The 20720-nt window shown below is 40.5% G+C and overlaps 1 protein-coding gene across 4 annotated transcripts in view; it reads right to left on the bottom strand.

Annotated features, from left to right (window-relative positions):
* Positions 1–365: 365 nt before the first annotated feature.
* mchr2a (melanin concentrating hormone receptor 2a) overlaps positions 366–20720 on the bottom strand; it is a 58108-nt gene continuing 37753 nt past the window's right edge. For 3 of the 4 annotated variants that reach the window (XM_072549626.1, XM_072549627.1, XM_072549628.1), the window contains 3 exons: positions 19141–19335; positions 13138–13257; positions 366–1580 (listed from right to left, as the gene is read on the bottom strand). In XM_072549626.1, the coding sequence (XP_072405727.1) occupies positions 1256–1580; positions 13138–13257; positions 19141–19335 (640 nt within the window). In that variant the 3' untranslated portion in view covers positions 366–1255. The remainder of the gene's footprint in view (positions 1581–13137; positions 13258–19140; positions 19336–20720) is intronic. The other variant, XM_072549630.1, reaches the window with a different exon arrangement.

Consider the following 20720-nt stretch of genomic DNA (forward strand, 5'->3'; position numbering starts at 1 on the left):
TTGTAAATCCAGCCCAAGAATTATAACATGGGAGTGAAGAACAGGAGCAATTTCACAAAGCAGAAGAGAATGTATTGATTAAAGTTTCAGTTTGATTTTTGTCAATAGGGAATGCTACAGGACTTCAATTAGTTAACATCAAATACATAGTCTGGTGATGTAATTTTGACCAGAGCACAACATAAAATGCTTTTATTTTCTAAACAAACAGTAGATCAGATTATAATATGTTGACATTTAGTGCATGCATGTTTACATATTTTCATATATGTCGTGAATACTTTAATACACAAGTTCCTTAACAGTTCACATCAATATTTTGTGACCTCATACTTAATATTGTTCTTTAATTACTATATTCTTTTATTTCAATTTAATTACAGACTGAAAAACAGAAGATATGATACTTATCAATGATATATATGGAACAAACTGCAAGATATTTATCATTTTCTTCTCAAAACTTGTGTTAAACTTGAAAACATAATTATAAATACAAAGCATATCATTACATTTCTAATAATGGTTAAAGCCTTGCTGTCACAGGTACAGAAATACACACATAAACACGGCTCCCTTTAAGCCAACAGTTGTAGTTTGCACTAAGAAGGGATTGAAGTGTATGAGCAGATATAATATGAGCTTTATAATACTTTGCTGATGTTCTTACACTAACACTTCCACTGCGACTTATGCCACTTGAACCGAATGTTGACGTTTATTGAGTAGGGATTAGATTTTTGCAACTAATGGTGTGGGAGAGCTACACTTTCAGAGCTTTGATTATTATTCTTCTGACAATAGATTTTGACCTTTGAGGAGCTCTTGCTATTGTAGCAGTGCAACCTTTTTTTAGCTGCCTCTCAGAACTTGATCTGAGCCTAGGAATTACATTGCAGACCCACATTCCTTGAAATTGCTGTCCTTGCTAACTCTTTGTGTAATCTGATTCAATTTCAGTTGGATTCGCACTGAAAGGGCAGTCATTAAAATGTTCTGTGACATTGCAGTATCCAGTTTCATTGATGTAAGTCTCCTTATACATCCAATAGATATTATACTGCATACTGAAAGTTAAAAAAAAGGATGAAGCCATAGATTGTACTAAGTTAAATACATTAGCACAATATGTTTATAACATCCATGTTATTTTTATTGAAGTTGGTGGTTTGGACATTGAAATCTACTTTACTATACTCCCCACACCGTAACTTCAAAAACACAATCAAATTGCTTATAAAAGAGTCTTTGTCATTCAATAACTGAACTTCATTGTGCTTTCTATGTTAATAATTTCACGTTCAGTCACTTTCATTGGAATCTTTGTGCAACCAGTTAGCCTCCTTCGGAAATTGCCACTGAGCAGTATGTAGAGAAAGGGATTGATGCTGCTGCTGGCATAGCTGAGGCAGATAGATATGTAATAAACGATGTAATAAACAGAGGTGGGCTGAGTGATTTTGAGATTTATTAATTGAATCACATGGTATGGTGCTGAACTAACTACAAAAATACCCACTAACACCAAGACCATCTTCGTTAGTCGTTTGAGCCGTGCTCTGGGGATAGTTGCATTATATCTAAACAATAAGAAGAAAACATTGTTTATTTAAGTACAGCTTATTTCGCTTCATCCATTTAAGTCAGAACAACTTTGTTCTGCTTTAAATATTATCATTTTCCAGCACATTCTAATACAGGACAATTCTTCATGTTTCAACCAATTCTGTTATTCGATGCACTATAAGGATGTGAGGCTCCTTTAAAGAAACGATCAATGACGCAAAATCCAAATAGAAATCTGGTACAAACTTCCTAAAATGTAACGTGCAGAATCCTACTGTTTGAAGAGGTTTTGATGGTCAAAATAGACAACCCAGCAGGTATCAATTTTAAGTCAATCACAAAAGATGTAGTGGGGATATTAGGAAGAACTTTTTTTTATGCAGTATTCTGATCGGACAGTTTTATAAGCTGCTTATGTTTTAAAATGGCTGTTTTAATTTTTTGAGAAAACAGGAGCAGAAGTAGGCCATTCAGCCCTGCAAATCTGCTCCCCCATTCATTATGATCATAACTGATCAGCTAACTCCATAACCTGTTTCCTTTTATTCAACAAATTGTTTGATCCCTTTAGCCCCGCAAACCCATTTGTGCTATATCCAACCTCTTCTTGATATCATATGATGTTTTGGTCTCTACTGCTTTCTGTGGTAGTGAATTCCACAGGCTCACCACTCTCTGTGTGAAGGAATTTCTCCTCCTGCAGTCCGGAATGGTTTAACACGTATTTTAGATTGTTATCCCTGGTTCTCGACTCCCCCAATCATTGGGAATATCCTTGCTGCATCTATCCTGTCTAATCCTGTTCGAATTTTATAGGTTTCCATGAGATCCTCACATTCTTTTGAACTCCAGCAAATATAATCCTAACTGAGAGGTCCAGATTGAGAGACTGCTGTGTTTTACAGAGACACAGCTCACTTCTGCTTCACCTCACTGTGTCTTACAACCTGAGGTCTTCTCAAGCCACCAGATGGACTGCATGTGTCATCAGGCAAGGCAAAAGCGGAGGGGTCAGCCTACTGGTCAATACCTCTTAGTGCTCGGACATGATGACCCTGGTGAGTTACTGCTCCCCGGACATGGCTGATCATGGAATCTCAGTATCCCATTCCCACTCTCTCCCCATGCCCCTGGATCTCTTCAGCCGCAAGGGCCATGTCCATCTCAGACTTGAATATATCTTACAAACTGCTTCAACAGCTTCCTGTGAGAGAGAATTCCAGAGGTTTACAACTCTCTGAGTGAAAAAACTCTTCCTCATCTCTGCCTGATTGGTTTACCCCTTATTCTTAGACTGTCACCCCTTGTTCTGGACTTCCCCAACATTGTGAACATTCTTCCCGTATCTAGCCTCTCCAGTCCCATCAGGACTTTATATGTTTCTATGAGATCCCCCCTCAATCATCAAAATTCCAGTGAGTACAAGCCTCGTCGAGCCAGTCTTTCTTCATATGTTAGTCCTGCCATCCTGGGAATCAGTCTGGTGAACTTTCGCTGGACTCCCTCAATAACAAGAATGTCCTCTCTCAGACTAGGAGATCAAACCTGCACAGAATAGTCAAGATGTGGCCTCACTAAGGCCCTGAATAACTGCAGCAAGACATTCTTACTCTGATGTACAAATCCTCTCGCTATGAAGGCCAGCGTGCCACTAGCTTTCCTCACACCCTGCTGCACCTGCATGCCAACCTTCAGTGACTATTCCACCATGACACCAACGTCTTGTGGCAGCTCACCTTTTCCTAAACTGCCACCATTCAGATAATAATCTGCCTTCCTGCGTTTGTGACCAAAGTGGATAATCTCATATTTATTCACAGCATATTGCATGCCAAGTATTTGCTCACTCAGCCAGTCTGTCCACGTCACCCTACAGTGTCTTAGCGTCCTCCCCACAGCACACACTACCGTCCCATGGCTCTGCCATCCATCATTATGAAGTGCTTCGAGAGGTTACTGACGGAACACATCAATTCCAACCTCTTAGATTGTCTTGATCCACTACAATTTGCCTACCGTTACAATAGGTCCATGGCAGACACCATCTCCTTGGCCATACACTCATCCCGAGAATATCTGGATAATAAGAACATCTACATCAGACTCCTATTCATTAAATTTAGCTTAATCTTCAAAACCAAAATTCCAACAATACTCATCTCCAAACTCTGAGACGTAGGACTCTGCTCCCCATTCTGCAACTGAATCATCGACTTCCTGACCCATAGACCGCAATCAGCAAGGATTCACACAATAATCCTCAACACTGGTGCCCTGCAATGCTGCGCACTCAGCCCCTTACTGTGCACCTTATACACTCATGACTGTGTGGCCAAATTCAGCTTTAACACCACTTACAAATTTGCTGATGACACCATCATAGTGAGTCGGCTCTCAACCAATGACGAGACAGAGTACAGGAAGGGGATAGATAACTAAGTGGCATTGTGTAAAGACAAAAAATCTCTCCCTCACTGACAGAAAAATAAAGGAGTTAATCATCGACTTCAGGAAGTGCAGGACAGGACACATCCCTGTCTGCATCAATGGTGCTGGGGTGGGGTTGGTTGAAAGCTTCAAGTTCGTAGCAGTAAATACCAACAACGATCTAATCTGGTCCATCCATATCGATGCTACAGTCAAGAAAGCACACCAATTCCTCAGAAAGATCAGGAAATTCAGCATGTCCACAATGACTCTTGTCAATTTTTATAGACACACCACAGGAAGCATCCTATCCAGAAGCATCACAGTGTGGTTTGGCAAATGCTCTGCTCAAGACCACAAGTAATTACAGAGAGTTGTGAACACAGCTCAGTCCATCACGCAAACCAGCCTTCCTTCCATTGACACCATCTTCACTTCCCCCACCTCAAGAAACAGCCAACATAATCAAAGAGCACTGCCACACCAGTTATACCCTCTTCCAGTGGTCAGAAGATACAAACATTTGAAAACCTGTACCAACAGATTTAAGAGCAGCTTGTTCCCTGTTATTATCAGACTTATGAATGGGTCTCTCATATATTAGAGTTGATCTTTCTCTGCACCTTCTCTGTCACTGTAACACTATATTCTGCGTTGTGTTCTATTATCCTGAAGTACTTATGTAAGATATGATTTGTCTGCTTAGCACACAAAACAACACTTTTCACTGTATCACAGCACATCCGACAATAATAAATCAAATCAAATCAATTGATTCAACCTCTCCTCATACATCAGTCCTGCCATCACAAAAATTAATTTGATAAACCTTTGCTGCACTCCCTTTCTAGCAAGAACATCCTTTCTCAGATAAGGAGATCAAAACCACACAAAATATTCCAGGTGTGGGCTCACCAAGGTCCTGCATAACTACAGTAAGACATCCCTGCCCCTGTATTCGAATGCTTACTTTCAGTGACTGGTGTACAAAGACCCCCAGGTCTCATTGCACACTCTCTCTCAACTTACAGCCATTCAAATAATAATCTACCTTCCATTTTTTGCTCCTTAAATGGATAACCTCACACTTATCCAGATTATACTACATTATACTGCATTTTACCATTCAGTTAGCTTGTCTAAATCATACTAAAGCATTCTGCATCCTCCTCAGATTTTATCTCCCCACCCAGCTTTGTATCATCTACAAATTTTGAGATATTACATTTAGTTCCCTCATTTAAACCACTCACTGATATTGTGAATTGCTGGGGTCCTGCAGTTGATCCCTGTAATAGCCCACTAGTCACTGCCGGCTATTTGGAAAACGACATGTTTACTTCTACTCTTTGGTTTCTGTCTGTGAATCAGTTTTCTACCCATTTTCATACATTGCCCCTACTCCCATATTTTAATTTTACATGTTGATCACTTATGTGGATTTTATCAAAAGCCTTCGGAAAGTCCAAATCAACCACATCCACCGGCTCCCTCTCATCAACTCTACAAGTTAAATCCTCAAAGAATACTTAGTAGATTTGTCAAACATGATTTTCTTTTCATAAATTCACATTGACTCTGTCCAATTGCACCACTGTTTACCAATTGCTCAGCTATTAAAGCATTTACAATGGACTCCAGCATTTTCCCTACTACCGACATCAGGCTGACTGGCCTATAATTGCTGATTTTCTTTCTACCTCCATTTTTAAATAGAAGGGTTACATTAGCCAATCTCCAATCTGGAGAAACTGTTCCAGAGAATAGAGGATTTTGAAGGATGACCACCAAAACATCCACTGTTTCTAGGTCCACTTCCTTAAGGGCTCAGAGATGGTGCTTCTCAGACCCTGGGGATTTATTTGCTTTCATTCCCAACAAGTTCTATAAACGCTATTTCCCCAATACCAAATTTCCTTCAATTCCTCCCTCTCACTAAACACTGTGTCATCCAACATTCCTGATACAGGTAGTTCTGCTTGTATGTGACAATTGTGTTCCTTTATAACTTTGCACTATAGCAGATCATGTTATGGAAAATCGCTGTTGAAGACCATGCTGTTGAAGATTGCAAATAGAAAATTGCTATATCCTAACAACATCCACAATTTGTCAATTGCATTACAGCCAACTCACATGGACGACACACACGTTACAGCACAATGATCTGCATGTTATTTGTCTTCTGTTATGTGAGCATGGCGCCAAAGTATGTTGGTCAGCCATTTCTTTGTTTCCTGCTATAAATTCCTGGTACACGATTGTGAGGGACCTACATTTTTCTTAATTTTTTTTCATAAAACAATAGAAACTTTTGCAGCCAGTTTTTCAGTTCCTAACAAGCATACTCTTATTTTGGATTTTCCCTTTCTTAATCAATCTTTTTGCCCTACTTTGCTGAATTCTAAGCGTCTCCACTCCTCAGGTCTATTTTCCGTTTTGACTAAATTGTGCGACTTTTGCTTGGATTTAATACCATCTCGAATTTCGCTACGCATTGGCTCCATTCCCATTTTACTTTTGCACAAGACAGGAACGAATATGCACCTAGGTGCTCCTTGAATGTTTGCCATTGTCTTTACACTGTTATTACTTTAATAACAATCTATCATAGCCAACTTTGACCTCATACTATCTTAAATTCTTCTATTAAGATTCAGAGCCCGAGTCTCAAAATCAGCACATTTCTCTGCAAATTGATAAGGAATTCTATCATATTATGGTCACTTATCCCCAAGGGGCCTTACACAATAATAACATCAATTATTCCTTGTATTACTCAAGACCCAGTCTAGGATGACCTGTTCACTATTTAGTTGTTCAATGTATTAGTCCAGAAAACTATTTGGTACGTAATTCCTCCTCTATGGTATTGTCAGTAACTTCATTTGCCCAAACTGTATGTGGATTAAAGTCATCCATAATTACAAATGTTCCTTTATTGCATGCATGTCTTATCTCATGGTTAATACCATTTCCAAAATCAGCCCTACAGTTTGGGGGTCTATATAAAACCCCACTCTAATATAGTTTACCCTTTAGCATTCCTCCGCTCTCCCAATACAGATTCCACATTGTTGGATTGAATATTCTTCCTCACCAAAGCATTAATTTCCTCTTTAACCAGCAATGCAACTCTACCATTTTTGCCTGTCCTTCCTAAATACTGAATACCTCTGCATGTTCAGTTCCCATCCTTGCTCACTTGAAGCCTTATCTCTGTTATCCCAACAATATCATACATGTTTTTGTTTGTTTGTATGATTATTTGTCTAATTTATTGTGAATGCTATGTGTATTAAGGCACAAAGCCTCAAAGCTTGTCTTTTTAGCATTACATGTTCCATTCCCACTATTTTTCATTGAGGCCCTGTTTGATTTTGGCCCTTGATTTCTCAGCTTATCACTTTTCTTATTCTCCATTTTGTTTTTAGTCTTGTCTTTGATTCCCTTTAGAGTCAAGAGTATGGTGCTGGAAAAGCACAGCAGGTCAGGCAGCATCTAAGGAGCAGGAAAATCGACGTTTTGGGCAAAAGCCCTTCATCAGGTGATTCCCTTTACTCTGACTCTTTACATAAGTTCTCGTCCCCTGTCATTTAATTTAATCTCTTCCAAATCACTCTAATAAATACTCCCTCTAGCACATCATTCCTGGCCCTGCCTAGGTGCAACCCATCCATCTTATACTGTCCTAATGCCCTAAGAATCTGAAACCCTTCCCTTAACAACATCTCTTCAGCCATGTTCATCTAATATTTCCTGCTATTTCTATTCTGACTAGCATGTGGCACTGGTAGTAATCCTCAGATTACTCCCTTTGAGATCCTACTTTTTAGCATGCTTCCTAACTCCCCACACTCTGCTTTTAGGATCTCATCACTGTTTCTACCAATCTCACTTGTACCAATGTGTACCACAACTACTAGATGTTCATCATCTCTCTCCAAAATATCCAAGATATCCTTAACCAGAGTACGGGGGTCATAGTGGGGGGAAGAGGAATATAATTTCTAAGAGTCACATTTGTGGCCACAAAATGCCTGTCTAATCCAAGATAAACAGGAGCAGATAAAATTAGTGACTTCTTACTAATCCTGCGTGCTGATGTGCCAATGGGTATTGGTTGCTATGGAGACTCTGGACCCACTTGAAATCCTATTAATGCCAACTTTCACATCTCAACATAAAGCAATGAGCAGCTGGAATCAAGGACAGGCAAATACTATGGATGCTGGAAATGTGAAACAATCAGAAAATGCTGGAGAATTCTACTTCTGAAGAAGTCATACCACACAAAACATTAACTCTGCTTCGCTCTGCATAAATGCTGCCAGACTTGCTAAGGTTCTCCAGCATTTTCTATTTTTCTATGAGCAGCTGCTCTTGCTGTTTGTAAACTTACTGACTTAGAAACTCTGGACACAAAGAAAGACATACCCAGAGACAGAAAGGGAAGCAGTAGCTACTGTGAGCAACAGGAAAAAAAATCTGTTCTCTGTTCTCCAAGAGACAGAAAACTGATGGGAACATGTTCTCTCTACTTGAAGAGGTGGGACCCAGAGAACTTTCAGGGCACTGCAATATTCATCCTGTTGTGACTGAGAGAGAAAGTGAAACCTCCTGCTGGGAGTTTGATTTTAGGATTTTCAGAATACTTGGAGAATCAGCTTCAATGGACTGTAGATGTTTTGACTCTGGATTGGAGGAAACATGTTGGTATTTGGGAATGATTTTAGACTAATTCCTGTGAAAAGTACAATTCTGCAGAGAGTGTGATCTAATTATATATTTGTGTCTTGGGTTTGTATTTCTATTTGGAAGTTAAGAGGTATATCTTTTACAGCATACAACACTGGGCTGCAGGGGCATAGTAATAATGTCCATAGGCCAATAACCCGGGACCTTCGGCTTATGTTCTGGGAACATGGTATCAAATCTCACCAGAGCAGGTAGCTAAGTTTATTAAAAAGCTAAAGTAAAGGCAAACTACTGGAAATCTGAAACAAATACAGAGAATGTTGGAGATGCTCAGGATGTTTGGTAGAATCTGTGAAAAGATTAGATTTTATTTTCTCTCCACAGATGCTGCCAGACCTGCTGAGTTTCTCCAGCGTTCTCTATGGTTGTTTCAATAAAAAGCTAGCCTAATGTGACCAGGGGTGGCATGGTGGCACAGTGGCTCAGTGGTTAGCATTACTGCCTCACAACTCCACAGATCTGGGTTTGATCCCACTCTTGGGCAACTGTCTGTGTGGACTTTCTCCTCGTGACTGCGTGGGTTTCCTCCCACAGTCCAAGCATGTGCAGGTTAAATGGATTGGCTATGGTAAATTGCCCACAGTGTCCAGTCCAAGGGGCTGTGCAGGCTTGAGTGATTTGCCATGGGATATGTAGGATTGCCATGGGATAGGGTGAGTGGGTGCATCTGAATGGGATGTTCTTTGGAGGGTTGGTGTGGACACACTGTAGGGATTATATGACAATTTGCATCCAAGTCTCAAATCTCATTCTTAAATATTATTCACCTTTACAGGATTTGTAATATCAGTGAGTGGTGAGAAGCTGGAATGCAATGCTTGAGAGATGCAATAAAATGGGTGTCAAAAAGGAATTAAATCAACATATGAATAAAAATCATTGTAGGGCTATGGGTGGGAGGGGGATAAACTGATTTTCACTTTTAGAGAACTGGAACAACACAATGGGCCAAATCGTCTCCTTCTATTATTCAACTCGAAAAGAGAACAAGAACAAGAGGACATAGATTTAAAGTGATCTGTAAAAGAAACAAGGGTGAAGTGTGGAAAAACCTTTTCACTCAGTGAAGAGTGAGGATACTGAATCCAAGGTCTGGAAGTGTGGCAGAGGCAAGTTCAACTGAAGTATTCAAGAGGGTGTTGGACTATTTGGTAAAAATAACGTGCAAGCTTGTGGGGAAAAAGCATGAGATTGGTACTGGGTCATGATGCTCATTTAATGAGCTGGTGGGCTGAATGGCCTTCTTCTGTGCCATCACACCTCTGTGATTCTGTGTGATTCTTAGCTCAGAGCAAAGACTGATATGACCCCAACTGTATAGAATGCTGCCTTCTGAAAGTTTTTGCTATTCTATTTGTTTTGACTTTTATATTTCAATAATTGTGTCATTTCCTCAAATGTATAGTTTTGGTGTATTTTCAATCTGCTGTTGAGCTTACTATGGCTATCCTATCCATTCTTGCAAGGTTGGCCCAACAGCATGGCCATTGTTTGTGCTTTTGATGGACAGAGTCTGTTTGTCCATATACAGTAAAATGCAATAGTTTGTATTCAAACCTTTCTAATGAGAATAATGTATAATGGATGTTATGGTTTTCAAGGTTAAAACTAGTACACTTTTTATCAGGTAATGTTGTCATGAGATATGGAACAAAAGTGGGTAAATAGAGTTAAGGTGCAAATCAACAACTGTACAATTGAATGGTTGAGTAGCCGAGAGAGTTTAATTGACCCTTTCTTGTACTTAATGTTTCTATGTAATTCATTTGGTTGCTCTCCATATTGTTCAGAAGGCATTTGTGTCCTGCTCTGTTTGTGAGAGTTCAAACCTAGAGTCATAGAGTCATAGACATGTACAGCATGGAAACAGACCCTTCGGTCCAACCTGTCCATGCCGACCAGATATCACAACCCAGTCTAGTCCCACTTGCCAGCACCCGGCCCATATCCCTCCAAACCCTTCCTATTCATATACCCATCCAAATGCCTCTTAAATGTTGTAATTGTACCAGCCTGCACCACATCCTCTGGAAGCGCATTCCATACATGTACCACCCTCTGCATGAAAAAGTTGCCCCTTCAGTCTCTTTTATATCTTTCCCCTCTCACCCTAAACGTATGCCCTCTAGTTCTGGACTCCCCGATCCCAGGGAGAAGATTTTGTCTATTTATCCTATCCATGTCCCTCATAATTTTGTAAACCTCTATAAGGCCACCCCTCAGCCTCCGACGCTGCATTGAAAACAGCCCCAGCCTGTTCAGCCTCTCCCTACAGCTCAAATCCTCCAACCCTGGCAACATCCTTGTAAATCTTTTCTGAACCCTTTCAAGTTTCACAACATCTCTCCAATAGGAAGGAGACCAGAATTGCACGCAATATTCCAACAGTGGCCAAACCAATGTCCTGTACAGCCGCAACATGACCTCCCAACTCCTGTACTCAATACTCTGACCAATAAACGAAAGCATACCAAACACCTTCTTCACTATCCTATTTACCTGTGACTCCACTTTCAAGGAGCTATGAACCTGCACTCCAAGGTGTCTTTGTTCAGCAACACTCCCTAGGATCTTACCATTAAGTGTATAAGTCCTGCTAATATTTGCTTTCCCAAAGTGCAACACCTCACATTTATCTGAATTAAACTCCATCTGCCACTTCTCAGCCCATTGGCCTATATGGTCAAGATCCTGTTGTAATCTGAGGTAACCTTCTTTGCTGTCCACTACACCTCCAATTTTGGTGTCATCTGCAAACTTACTAACTGTACCTCTTATGCTCGCATCCAAATCATTTATGTAAATGACACAAAGTAGAGGGCCCAGCACTGATTCTTGTGGCACTCCACTAGTCACAGGCCTCCAGCCTGAAAAGCAACCCTCCACCATCACCCTCTGTCTTCTACCTTTGAGCCAGTTCTGTATCCAAATGGACAGTTGGAAATTCTTACTATTGATGGCTAAAGAAAAGTTTGTTCGGGGTCCCATTGCCTCTGATTCAATCTTGTATAGTAATTTGATTTCTGAGATGGTTTTGTAATGCTGAGCAGTCAAATTCCTGAATTCTGATTCCTGAAGAAGGACTTATACCCGAAATGTTGATTCTCCTGCTCCTTGGATGCTGCCTGACCTGCTGCGCTTTTCCAGCAACACATTTTTCAGCTCTGATCTCCAGCATCTGCAGTCCTCACTTTCTCCCTCCTGACTGAGCAATCAGTCTGGTTTATTTAGTTAACTGCAGGTATAGCACTGCAAGTGGGCATCAGAGCCGCCCCGCATTTGCCATGGGACTATGCCTACATCGGTAAAACTATAGGAATTCATTTTGTGTTTTAAACGGCAGCCGCAGCTTAAACCCACAGAACTCAGCAGCTGCCGGTCCACCCACGTGACCGGGAGATGGGAGCCAGAGGACAGATCAAATCCACACTAGGCCAGACACTAACCATGACTCAGAGACCGAAACTCCGGAGCTAATTAATATGGAGACCCATCTCCTAATCAAATCAAGAGACTGACTGAAACACACCCATATTCATCAATACAGAACCATCCTGACACAAAAGACAGGCATCCACCAGACAGGAACGAACAGACTAATACACCCCAGCACCCCAAGGGAACAAAGGGGGGTGCTAGCCTCCAGCCCTCACAGAGAGAGACAAGCAGATAGTACCCGGACCCGTTTACATAATCCAATTAGCACCCTATTGTGTGTACACTGTAACTCTCCTGGGACGGCAGGAAACCCACCATTTGCACCTACTCCAGCGATGATGGGGAACTATCACCCCATTCATACTCAAAATCCTCACATCCTGACAAAGAAAGGTATATAATGTGTAGCAGCGCGCGGGAACAGCAGAACAGCCGAGATTCGGACCTCGGTTGGTCTCCGCCGGTGTTACTGTATCAATAAATGTTACCGATTGTTGAACCGCACTCTGGGCTCGGACTGATATCATTTCATCCGCGCTAACAGCTCTGCCACTTGGCCCCTGCCATTCTGTAAGCATAAACAATTAAACAACTGTGGGGAGTCCCATCTATTCTGTCCCTGATAAACTACACAATATTAGATGGAGAAACATGGGTAGCATCCCTATGCTACTTGGAAATTCCAAAACATTGGTTTTTCCCAAATCATCATTAGGTTCACTGTGAAGTGGTAAAAGTGCACTTTGTCCCAAGTGGGGAAAGGGTATACGTGCAAATCTGATATGCAATATTTGGTTTTCTCAATACCTTGTCCTAGAAAGTCTTAAACATGAAGACCGAATTCCATGTGTTGGACATTTCATTAACAAAAAGAACTATAACATTTTGGAGTAAACTCTTCAATTAGATATCATGAGTATAAATTTGTGATTATAATAAGTTATTTACCTTCCAGTTCTCTTGTTTTCTTGATAGATGTCCCATGTGTAACACAGAATCAAAACGTAACAAAGTATTATCAGAGGTAAGGGAAAGAAGAAAGAAGTTAAGGTGTGGTACAGTGTATACCTGTGAAAAGAATGGAGAGAATATATGTTAGTTTTTTCTGGTTATTGAGCAATGCTTGAAAATTGATTTGAATTTTCTAACAAGTGATAAAACTGTTGCCTGACAGGTATTTAAAAATTGTTTTGTCATTTGGTAATTGTAAGCATTGAATAAAGCATTTATCAAATGATGCCGAAAATGGCATTTTCCACGTGGTGAACCAACAAGACCACTGGATTGAGTTTAATTTCCATCTATTTTCATGTCATCAATTTCTAAAGACAAACTGAAACAACGGATTGAACCTTACCCATAACCAGCTAAGTATTATTTTTGTCGATGGAGGGTTTCTCTCTGCAAGGCCTTGCAAATTTTCTCACACTATCATCCCAAGCCAGCCTTCAGGCCCAGAGATAGAGACACTATTACAAAGCTACAAGAGTCCTAAATGCTAGTGGTATCGTTACACTGAAATATAGCAGGAGTTTAAGAATGTTTTAAGTATTTTCCCTCATTGCACTTTCTTTGGAGAATAGTACACTGCACACATGAACTAAGAATGATTCACTTGTTGCTGTGTTTGGAAGTGAAACTGTATTGAGACTTCAAGGTTACAATCAGTAAATGGTTCTGCCACAGGTCTGCATATTTAAGAACATTTCAGTGGGGGAGTTTGATCGCTGTTCTGACTTTTCATTTAGCCTTATCAATGCAGTAAAGTTGTGGCGCAATGTGAATTTTGGAATGCAATTGCATGCTTATTGAGACAAACTAGCAATTTTTACTGAAATTCTCCATCTCTGACTTGTACATGCACAATGTATTGATTGAGTGTGTGCCCATGCTATGCTTAGAAGGGCACGAACTAACTCTTCTATTTTAGAGCTGATTTATCGCATCACTTTGAGAGGGCTCCTGCTCTTTGCTATATTACTTTCATAGGCTTACATCATGTTTGCCAATTTCTACAACTAACCTATCTTGTTGAAGTGAGAAATGAGGTCTCTTTGGCTGATTTTGACTCTAAAGTAAACCCCTTTCCATTGTCCTCCACTTCATTTCTCGGCTGTTAAAATGTCAGAAACCTTTCACAATGCTTCTGTTTAAAATGTGAACCTATATGTCCAAATAATAACATCACAATTTCAGACCATCTTCATCTTCAGTTCTCTTCCCGAAAGTAGGTAGCTCAGGGCTGAATTTTGTAAAATTAAGCTAAATGTCAAATTTCAGGGAGTTTCATGGTTAGTTTCTCTCAATGAAATCATAGATAGAATAGAAAAGAACATTACAGCGCAGTACAGGCCCTTTGGTCCTCGATGTTGTGCCAACCTGTGAACCAACCTGAAGCCCATCTAACCTACACTATTCCATTCTCGTCCATATGTCTATCCAATGACCATTTAAAGGCCCTTAAAGTTGGTGAGCGGGTTGCAGGCAATGTGTTCCATGCCCCTACTACTCTCTGGATAAAGAGAATATCTCTGACATCTGCCCTACTTCTATGACCCCTCAATTTAAAGCTATGCCCCCTTGTGCTAGCCATCAACATCCAAGGAAAAAGGCTCTCACTGTCTACCCTATCTAACCCTCTGATTATTTTATATGTCTCAATTAAGTCACCTCTCAACCCTCTTCTCTCTAGTGAAAACAGCCTCAAGCCCCTCAGCCTTTCCTTGTCAGACCTTCCCTCCATACCAGGCAACATCCTAGTAAATCTCCTCTGCACCCTTTCCAAAGCTTCTACATCCTTCTTATAATGCAGTGACCAGAACTGAATGTAATATTCCAAGTGTGGCCGCACCAGAGCTTTTTACAGCTGCAGCATGACCTCATGGTTCCAAAACGTAATCCCTTTACCAATAAAAGTTAATCCATCGTATGCCTTCCTAACAACCCAAGCAACCTGGGTGGCAACTCTCAGCGAGCGAGTGAGTTATCTCATGAAATTCTCTGCTGTTCAGCTCATTATGGATATTGACCTCCTATGGCACCACCCTCACACATTGCATTAGTGGAAGCCCTCACCAACGATCTCCCTCAGGAGGTTGGCCAGCACATGGGATAGCAGCTGGTGTGCTAGCATGGATCAAGCATTGACTAACAGACAGAAAAGAGACAGAGAAATAAACAGGTCATTCTCACATGTCTAGCTGTGACTATATTGGTGCTGCCAGAATCAGCACACGAACCCCAGTTGTTCACAGTAATGATTTGGATGTGGGGATCAAAAGTAATATTTCCCAATTTGCAAATGGTAGGGATGCCATTTAGAACAAAGATGAGGTGAATTTGTTTTACTCAGAGTGCTGTGAATCTTTGGAATTCTCTACTAGATGAATGTGGAAGCTCAGTATTTGCATATGTTTAAAATAGAGATTGAAAGATTTCTGATTACCAATCGTGTACAGGGTTGTGGGGATGGAGAGGATGAAAAGCATTAAAATGTTCAACCAATCATAATTATATTAAATGGTGGAGTAGGCTTGATGAGCTGAATGGCCTACTCCTGTTCCGATGTCCCAGTGCCTGGACGTAATGGTATTTTTCAGCTCTGACACCATATTTACAGCGTAAGATCAGCAGTCAGTTGTTGTCAACTTTGGAAACAGACCCTTCAGTCCAACTCATCTATGCCGACCAGATAACCTAAATTAAACTAGTCCCATTTACCAACATTTGGCTTATCTCCCTCTAAACCCCACCTATTCATATACCCATCCACTTACCTTTTAAGCTGTAATTGCACCAGCATCCACCACTTGCAGATCTTGTATTTACATGCATTAACATCACATTATTATCTATTTTCACTTCATTTATCTGCAGTTTACTATTCTCTAACATTGTGGAGAGAAACTAGACGTGACAACTCTCGACATGAAAGTCACATGAGAGTCACATGAAAGTTTCATGGGTACCTGGTGTCTCCAGCTCGCCACCTGTGCCTCCAAGCCTATATGCTGACAACAATCCTCTCAACACCTCGGGGCATGCATCATGGGTAGCCACTGTCTGCAATAGTCCCCTTCCCCAGAGGTTGGCACTGGGCACACACCAGCCTGCCCATATCATCTTGGCATATAGGTGGAAGGATTCAAGAAAGGACAGCTTCTGAGGGTACTTCAGTGTCAAGGGTGACATTTCATTGGAAAAAGATGCTCACATTCTAAATATATTGCCATTTTAAATCATCACCTGTCTGAATAACTGTCATAGTGACAACGGCTATTAGAATTACACTACACAGGCCACTCATCTGTAGTGTCATATCATGTTTGAGCACTGACTAAGGGAGTGCTACTCTTGCCCTAATGCCTAGTGTAGCATAGCATAGTTATTGTTGGACTGACTGACCTGGAAGATCAGCCAAGACTGATGTGCGACCAAACCTCTGATAGTGTACCTCCTGGTTGACTTACTAGTAATCCCCTGGTTGCACTGGACTTGCACGACTGACTGTAGCCTATTCCCTGTACTGTAATGTTATGGAACCCCTGACCCTGACTGCCCCAAGATCCTGACTGACTATGTCCAAGCCACTGGACTGGTAATGGATGAAGCCCTTGGCTTACTGTGCCAGTAACCTGTAATGACCAAAGACTCTTGAGGACTACTTCCCTTAGACTATCAAAGAACTTCATTTGATTGAAGAGCATGCATTGTATTTGTTGTGTATTATTCTGGTTGCAGGTGTGACATTAACATAACATCGTGCCATAAAGCAACATCTACCCTCTTGATTGATCATTGCTGTCAAACACGTCAAATTACCAGATGTTATATTTACACTAAGGCATAAGGTAAAACTGAGGCAAATTGAGCCCAGAAGCTCTGAATAATGCATAAATACACAAAAAAGGCAAAGCAATGCAAGACAGGGATTCTGTGGACATCAAAGTAGGTGCAGAGTGACTGAGCATTAGGAGAGTAAATAAAGAGCTCTGAAATGCACACTGGTCCAATCCGTGATATGGGTGCCTGTGCCTGTGTACAAAGCAGCCTTGCAACAGCATTGAAATGCAAGGTGTTAGTGCACACCAAACTGCAGTATTGAAGTGGATAACTATATTCTAAATGATGTGGAGAAATGCCACGATGATATGGGGAGGCTGGTGCGTGCCCAGTGCCAACCTCTGGGGAAGGGGACTATTGCAGACAGTGGCTACCCATGATGCATGCCCTGAGGTGTTGAGAGGATTGTTGTCAGCATATAGGCTTGGAGGCACAGGTGGCGAGCTGGAGACACTAGGTACCCATGTACCTTTCATGTTGAGAGTTGTCACACCTAGTTTCTTCCCTCAATGTTAGAGAATAGTAAACTGTAGATAAATGAGGTGAAAATAGATAATAATGTGATGCTAATCCATGTAAACACAAGTTCTACAAGTGGTGGATGCTGGTGCAATTACAACTTAAAAGGCATCTGGATAGGTATATGAATAGGAGGGGTTTAGAGGGAGATGGGCCAAATGCTGGTAAATGGGACTAGTTTAATTTAGGTTATCTGGTCAGCATAGACAAGTTGGACTGAAGGGTCTGTTTTCATGCTGTACAGCTCAATGACTTCATGACTCTATCTCACAAGCAAAATTCTTGTCTTGCCAATCCTACTGAAGTTAAACAGGATTCCATTCAGTCATCAGATCTTCCTGGCCCCCCCAAATGTACGTAAATATAGCCTGGTTCAAGTGAGAGATGCCTTTGGTTTGTTTGGACAAAGTCAGACTCCAATATTTGTTTGTTTTCTTGATATACTATTGCACAGAACTAACCTATGTTTGTGATTATCTACATGTGTAAAGTGTTTATGGACAAAGTGTATTTTGAAAGAAAGAAATGTAAAATTAGAATTACATATCCTCAATATCAGGAATCTAATTTTTCCAATTTCGCTATATTTTCCTAACTGGCTCATCATTACTCACTTTGTTCAGGGGCTGGGAAAATTCAGCCCTCAATCTTCAGCACACGAAGGAGAAGGAGTTAGATGGTAAATTCACCCCAACCTGAACCATGTTCTTGACACCAACGTGATCCACATTGGTTGTCAAGCCAAGTGTTAAGTTGCTTTGGCAACATATACTTCGACATGCATACCACAGTCTGGAGCTAAGGATTGTGATGATAAAGACTCCACATGGCAGACCAGAATTTTCTCCTGATCTTACTGCCTGTCATTGGTATATCTTAGAAGAATTTACAAGAAGACACATGGCCACATTATCAATACTCCTCCCTTTCCCATCAAAGGCAGGAATGGGACTTGAATCTGGAGCTCCTGGCTTAGAGGCAGGGACAATCCCCACTGCTTCATGTAGCCTCTTTCCTAAGCAGGTTTGAGATGAATTTTATGAAGCATTGTGACAAAAATGTAAGTGAACAACCCCAGCTGAAGAAATGATTCTTGAACATTTTTAATATCATCTGTGAAAAGTATATAATTACTTTAGCATAAGTTAATGATATATTTAAATACCTTAGCACAAGCTTCAACTTCAGAGTTAAGTAAATTAAGTCTATGAACATTTTGAAAGTGGCAGCAAGTTTGTTTAATCAGACAGTATTATTAAATGCTGTATAATTCCTCACAAATTAATTTGAGATGCTGCATTAAAACTCTTCACCCAGAGATGGGTTAGCATGAAGAATTTGCTATTACATGGAATATTTGAGGAGAATTACATAAATATATTTCAAGGGATGCTAGATAAATACACAAGAGAGAAAGAAACAGAAGACTATGCTGATGGGATGACGGATGGTGGGAGAAGAAAACAAAAACACTAGAACAGATTGATTAAACTGAATCGCCTTGTTTTGTGCTGTAAATTCTTTGCAATTTTCAATTAAAACTAAATGACTTCCCAAGCATTTAGGAGCTTCATTTGATAACAAACTTACCAAAGTATGTCCTGGGGCGAAGATAGATCAATAGCACAGCTTTCCAAGCCATCTTTAAATTTAATGACTTTTGCATGTGTCCAGACAGGAAGGGCCAATAGAATTGAAATTGCCCAAAGGCAGAGGTTGATCTTAATGGTTTTCGACCTGGTTCTGAAACTTGTCAGACGGAATGGATGAACAAGGGCCAGGTACCTATGGACCAAAAAATCAAATAGATTTTCAAAAACTATCAAGACTTTTTATTTTAGACAACTCTTTTTCATAACAATGATTAGTTTGTCAGAGCATTGCTTGAAACTTATCTAAAGGATATGCAAAAAATATTTTAGAGATTTCTCATCATGCCTGCTGGGACTGCATTTTTACTAAATGCTGCTCCAGGAGTTAAACCAGGATTAATTTAAAACTGGGAAAGTCGGTGGACTGAAACAGCACCACTGCAGGAGCCTCAGTCTTTGCAGTAAGTTTGAGGAGTTCTGAAGAAGGACTCAAAATGTCAACTCTGCTTTCTCTCCACAGATGCTGCCAGACCTCTTGAGCTTCTCCAGCAATTTCTGTGTTTGGTCCAAAAGTCTTTGTTGCCAGCTCAGTCCTAGGGTTCAGGACATCTGCTCAGGACTGGAGAGGAACTTGCAGTGGGAGGGGGAGGATGCAGTTGTCAATAACTGCAGGTTATAACAACACAAGCAGGACAAGTGTCTCCATACAGCTATACACCAAATTAAGGAGAACAACTTCAAACATGAGGATTTCTGGATTATTTCTTGAACTACTTGCAAATTGGAATTAGGGAAACAAGATCAGAGAGATGAAAGTAGAGGTCAAACACTGGTGCAGTGGAAGTGGTTTCTGGTTCATGGGGGCACTAGCACCAGTACTGGAGTTAGTGGGGCCTGGACTACTGGAATGATCTTTATCTGAACCATGCTAGATCCAGTGTTTAGTAAGCAGCATATCTAAAGAAATAGAGAGGGTTTCAATTTAAATCGTGGGCAAAGGATCAAATTTGGGAAGTAGTGTCATATCGGAGACAAGGCATGAGAGAAAGGTATTAATATGAGAAGAGATAAACTGGCTGCAACAGGAATGAATAGAGAGTACAGTTTTAACAATGAATCATAGAAAAGGCTAAAAGCTACAAAACTAAAGGAGAAAACAAAATGCTTTTTAACTGAATACTTGCAACATTTAAAATAAAACAAATGAAGTAACAACACAAATAGAAATAAATGGGTACGATCCAGTTGTCAATACAGAGCTTTGGCTGTAGGATGACAGACATTTGGACTTACACATTGAAGGGCATGTAAGAGAATATGACATAGGAGCAAAAGTAGGCTTTTTCAACCCATCGAGTCCATTTTCCTATTCAATGTGATCATGGCCAATATCCTAATCCTTAATTCTGCTTTCTTTTCTTTCCCTATTACTCTTGATTTCCTTGCTGATTAAAAATCTGTCTGTTTTAGCTTGAACATACTTAACAACACAATCTCGACAGCCCTCTGTGGTAAGGAATGCCACGGATTTACTAGCATCTGAGAGAGGAAATCCCTCTCTCTGTCTTAAATGTGTGA

This window comes from Chiloscyllium punctatum, chromosome 3 (genome assembly GCF_047496795.1).
Source record: "Chiloscyllium punctatum isolate Juve2018m chromosome 3, sChiPun1.3, whole genome shotgun sequence".
In the NCBI taxonomy this organism is placed as follows: Eukaryota; Metazoa; Chordata; class Chondrichthyes; order Orectolobiformes; family Hemiscylliidae; genus Chiloscyllium; species Chiloscyllium punctatum.